Source organism: Octopus bimaculoides, chromosome 16, assembly GCF_001194135.2.
Source record: "Octopus bimaculoides isolate UCB-OBI-ISO-001 chromosome 16, ASM119413v2, whole genome shotgun sequence".
Lineage (NCBI taxonomy): Eukaryota > Metazoa > Mollusca > Cephalopoda > Octopoda > Octopodidae > Octopus > Octopus bimaculoides.
In genome coordinates, this window is record NC_068996.1 from 36,716,357 (window position 1) to 36,722,356 (window position 6,000).

The window sequence follows — 6,000 nt, forward strand, 5'->3', positions numbered from 1 at the left end:
TTCCAAATGTGAGAGAAGCACTCCATTGTGAGTCTAGGACAATGGTTACCAATCAGGGTCCATATGCCACCCCCACTCCCAGGAGGGGGAGGGGGTTTCATATAAGATATTTTGTTAATATTTATGCGCAATAAAATTGCGTATATTTCTACAATACACAAAATATTAACTTAGAAACAGCGCTGTGGATGTGCCAACACACATGAGCTTGAGACAAGGTCGCCCTTCTCATGAGGAATTCCAGAAGGAGCTTTGTGAGACCACTGCAGAGATTCTTCTGGATAAAGAAGAAAGTTTCAGTAACCATTGGCAAACTGATTATAGCAGAGACTCGATCAATTCCTAGTGATATCTGAAGAAGGAATTTTTATATTCCGAAATATTATTATGTCAGACTATGGATAATTAAATCATAATAGTTATTATAGTCCACTCTGCATTGTTGTGCCATTCAAGACATGTTATATTTCACAAACAAAATATTAAAATTTTAATATAATTCCTAATAATATTTAATTATAAAAATACAGTAAGATACTTTTTCTATATATACAGTGACCGACTATAGAGTTCCAGTAGAGTAAAATAGAAATCAAAGGGTCCATAGGAACCTACGTCTAATAATGGCTTCTGATTTAAACAAAAGGCCATCAATGTTGAGAAAATGTGGGTGTTTACTCAATAACACATACCTCAGAGCTTGACTAGTATTTCATTAACTCTGAAAGGATGAAAAGTAAAGTTTATATTGGTGGGATTTGAACTTGGAATGTTTCTTTCCCTGCTTTCACAGATTCCCATGACTCTCTGTCACCATCCAATTCCATCCATTATTATGAATTTGAATTGGGAGCTTGAGTCATCGTGAATCTGATTACACAACCCTAGACACCACCCCTATGGGTGCATTGCAGTTACTCTCTCTTGATAGAGGCTGGTAATCCTGACCGTTGATCTTCTAACATTCCTCTGCTCAGCATCAATCTAAGAAGCACCATTGGCTCAGTGGGACTCTTCTGCTACCTCTTCACAATCCACCATGCTGCACTCCATGACTTCATCATACCCCTGGCTGGGTGGCTGAATGGGTGCTATACCTTGCCAAAGAGCAACCCATAAATATGCAGGACATGATCGTCATTCAGAATATAAAGAGCTGAAACACTGCAAGACATTTTCCTAAAGCTCTAATGATACTGTCAAGTCAATGAAATCTAAAGATACAATGAAATAATTACTAAAACTGTATAGGGTAAACTATTGATTATATCAAATACCATCAATAATTTCAGGCCAACCAAAGCCTTGTGAGAAGCCTATTGTATATGTGTGTGCATGTCTTCGTTCCCTTACCACTTGACAACTGCTGTTAGTTTGTTTATGTCCCCGTAACCTAGCAGTTTGACAAAAGGGACTGATAGAATAAGTACTAAACTTAAAATAAAAGTCCTGGGGTTGATCTGTTCAACTACAAAAACCCTTCAAAACAGTACCCCAGTATGGCTAAAACAAATAAAAGATAAGATAGATTTTGTGCCATGAGGAGAGCTAAGTTCTGGTATTTCAGATGGTGCTCTTTTTCAAAGAAACTAGAGAGCTTAGTCCCTCCTCATAACACAGAAAATTTATCCCATTTTACAAGTCAAAACAATTAAATGCCCTTTCTTCGTGTGTGTGTGTGTGCACATGTATATATATATCAATATATATATATATATATATATATATATATATATATATATATATGCAGGCACACACACATATATACATAAACATGACACCAAAATAAGCCTTCCACACACACAACATTTAAAAAGAATGATGAAAATCATTGTTACCTGTATCATTCTCCATAATTGGAGAATTAACAGCATGCAAGGACTTGCGTGCTTGCTTTTCCAATGAAGCCTGTTGCTTGGCTAGTTGCTCCACCATCTCCTCTAGCTTAAGTCTCTGCTCGTGTTCATTCTGTAGTAATTTTTGCCATCGCTTGCCAAGGTTTTGGGCAAGCTTCAAGTACTGAGAACAAGCCTGCAAAAATACCAAAATGAAATTTAATTTAAAAGCTGCAAACAGAAACTGAACCTTAAAATAAATCTTATATTCTTGTAAATCAGCAACTTTAAAAAGGAGAAAAAAAAAATAAAAGAGGCACCCCTTCTCAAAACTAAACATTGTTGAGATTTAAACTTGAAAGAATTAATATTGGAAATTATGCTTGAGATATGCTTTTTTCTTCAAGGGTTCACAGAGTCTACACAAAACAGCATTTCATTACAAATCTAAGCCTTTTGCTATCTCATTGTTGTGACCTTGCATACAGAGGCCTGCTATCACATCCATAAAACATGTACTCTTTAAATATATTCTGTTTTAATTATTGCTGCTATTATTATTATTATTATTCAGTAGTCACGTGCTTTCACTGCTCTTGTTTTCATTGCATTGAAAGTGCTTTAAGTAGGACGTGTGCGGTGCTAAGAAGTGCTATTTTCTGTGTATTATATATATTCATAAGTTCTGGTGCTTTGGTTAAGTATTTGTCTGAAGGTTTATTATTATTATTATTAGAAAAACAATAACATAAATTGATGAAGATAGGGAAAGCAATGCTATGAAATTGCCTCTCTTCACAGTGTATATAAAATTTAAACCCCCCCCCCCCAAAACATCAATTATAATGCAGATGCTTTCTTGATCAAATGAACTACTTTCTCAAACATTTATGGTGAAAGCGGCTGAGTATTCTACAGACGTGTGTATTTAATGTATCTCTCAGAGTGAATCAGTGTGACACAATATGTGAGAAGGGACATTTGAATTAAAAGGTACAAGACCATCCAACAGGCTTCCACAGTTTTCATTGACCCACTTTCACTGTCACAAGGGTTTGCTGTAGTGGTGGAGGTTGCAGTGGGCCCAAAGGTATGATTAATGAACAACAATTTCCCAAGATACCACCCAGTGGGATTGGTCCCAGGACCTCATGATTTTAAAGCAAATGTCTGAGTTACTCAACAATGCTTACACCGTAGTTGAAATATATACATACATTACATGGTGTGCACATGTGTGTATACACACATCCTGGAGGTAACAAGTAGCCTGATCAATTACTGCTGAAATTTAATGGATGGTTTAATTAATGTAGGAGGAGATGGGAGCAGAACAAAAGTTGTTGTTGGTCAGATGGCAAAAACTGCAATATTTTGGTGATGTTTTTAAGGCCCAGAAACTCCGTGCTCACATATTCAGGGGTCGGGCCACTGAAGATGGAGAAATGACACCAAGAAGCGGATGGAGAGGACCCTGGTAGAATGTGTGGCTGCAGATTCAGATAGAGAACCATTGTAGTTGAGCCTGAGGTCCTAGACATTGAACCCCTAATAACAGGCAGATCTCATTCATGTATGCAAAACAGGTGAAAAACATATTTGTTGCCTGAACTGTATATTGAAAGAAAATGTCACTGTATTTTGTGCAAGACTTATATATATAAATAAGTTGTCCAAACAATAATATAATGAATGAAATATAAAGTGCAGATGTGGCTGTGTGGTTAAAAAACTAGCTCAACAATGTGGTTTCAGGTTCAGTCCCACTGTGCAGCACCATGGACAAATGTCTTCTGCTCTAGCTCAGAGCTGGCCAAAACCTTGTGAGTGGATTTGGTGGACAGAAACTGAAAGAAGCTTGTTGCATGGTACGTAACCATGTATTGACATAATATGATGGTTGTAAATAAGCATCACCCTCATACAAATGGTGATATTTATTTCCAGTCAACCACTGTAAAAACAGGTTTAGCCAAGGGAAAAAAACATCTTAATTGGAAACAGGTAAAGGTTGCCAACAGGAAGTGCATCTGGCTTTAGAAAATCTGCCACAACAAATTCCATCTGACCCATGCAAACATGAAAAAGTGGACGTTAGAATGATGATGATGACTGCAATGACCTTATCCAACACAACAAATATATAGAACTATATACAAGCAAACAGCTGGTTGTAATCACCTTGATGTTTTGTAAAGAGAAACAAAATAATTCAGCTGATATTTCTACATAATGTGACTGTGTTTTAAATTGTAAACAAGTTTATAGTGTAAATATGGTTAATGAAAGAAATAGCATGGACAAAATCAGTTTTATATATAATTACTCATAGTTTATATGTGTATTTATCATTCTTGGCAAAAATAGTTTCAACTTTCTAATAAGCAGGAGCAAATCATCAACGAAAGCAAAATTAATTTATTAATAAAAATCAAAAACCCATACTTGGTTTTGTTAGAACTTTAAAAAAATATATCCAAGTCTAATGGCTTCAATGCATCATAGTTCAACAAGTGCAGATGTAGCTGTGTGGTTAGAAGTTTGCTTCTCAACCACACGGTTTTGGGTTAAGTCCCATTGCATAGCACCTTGGACAAATGTCTTCTATCCATCCTCAGACTAACCAAAGTCTTGTGGATTTGGTAGGCAGAAACTGAAAGGCCATTGTATACATGTGTGTGTGTGTGTGTGTGTGTGTGTGTGTGTGTGCATACGTGCTTGTGTGTAAGAGAGTGACTGCCCCCTTGTCTTGACATCACACAAAAGTGTCACTGTTGTACAAGTGGTGTACTTTGTTTCCAATCATCCGTGAAAACATGTCTGGTGATGGTTGGAAACTGCTGAAGGTTGGCAACAGGAAGGGCATCTGGCCATAGAAAATCTGCTTCAACAACTTCATGCATCCTATGTGAACATGCAAAAGTGGGCACTAAAACGATGATTATATACACACAGACACACACACACAGATTCAATCAACTATTAGTGCCACTGACTGAATTGTTAATTCGATATATATTTCAGCTAGTTTCTTTTTATTTTATATCTTGCAGGGATAATAAAGTTCCCTATGAACAAAATTTGTCTGCCTGTCTGAATATCTATCTGCCTATATATATATATATATATATATATGCATTATAATTATCAAGTGAAATTATTAGTTCATAGCAAACAAGTTGTTTGTCAGAATGCTTGAGACAGTGGTGAATAAGATGTTACTAACTGTGATAAACATCATTATCAAGAGATAATTATGACAGAGTTTAATTTATTCCATTCCATTTTCTATGTCACTTTGTTGGGTTTCTATTAGTGATGTTCATGCATCTGCCAATCCCATAAAAGAACCATTTCTTAACATATACCAAGTACTGCTTTATTATCTTAACAGAAGGAGGTAGTTTATGCTTAGTTTTCAGAGCATTTACCTAAAAGATTTAAAGCATCCATGAAGTAGTTCAACTGGTTTTAGGTGGAGAGATTAGATTAATAAGTGAACTGAGATTATAGATTTTTGAGGGTTTTTTTTTTCTCTTTTTTTTTTATATTGGATTATGGATTAAAATTAACACTTTAGATTCCATTATACAGTTTATATTTGGGGGAAACAGCTCAAGAAATGTTATGATGAATCATTTCAAATATCACCTCTGGAAACATGGGTGCTTCGTTCAACATACTTAAACAAACCTTATTTGGGGACCTTTTGAGCAGCATGGGCGACTCAATCTGAAAAAAGAATTCTAAGTGGGCCCCACCTGCATGTTCATGCACAATTTATCTTGATACGAGATCACCATGTCATGCACACATGGTTGTGATTCATGTGCCTGGTGTACCCTTATCAGATATGTAGTTATGATGGGTATATTGATCCACATGTATTTGCACCCCAGTGTCACTTTGATGGCATGCACTGCTCTTTCACTCAATAATGATAATAATGCTTTTTAATTTTGGCCCAAGGCCAGCGATTTTGAGGGGAAGGAAAGCCGATTGCCTCAACCCCCCACCCCCCAAATGGTCAACTGAGACAAATTTTGCTTGACCCCCACAAATATCACGAAAGGTACAGCCGACTTCGCCGGTATTTGAACTCTGAAAGTAAAGAGCCGGAAGAAATGCCACAAAGCATTTTGTACGGCATGCTAACGATTCTGCC

At 36.5% G+C, this 6,000-nt stretch overlaps 1 protein-coding gene across 1 annotated transcript in view; it reads right to left on the bottom strand.

Annotated features, from left to right (window-relative positions):
• LOC106875634 (oxysterol-binding protein 1) overlaps positions 1-6,000 on the bottom strand; it is a 37,755-nt gene that overhangs the window by 28,632 nt on the left and 3,123 nt on the right. Inside the window, exon 2 of the mRNA XM_014923863.2 lies at positions 1,839-2,031. Within this exon, the coding sequence (XP_014779349.1) occupies positions 1,839-1,935 (97 nt within the window). The 5' untranslated portion in view covers positions 1,936-2,031. The remainder of the gene's footprint in view (positions 1-1,838; positions 2,032-6,000) is intronic.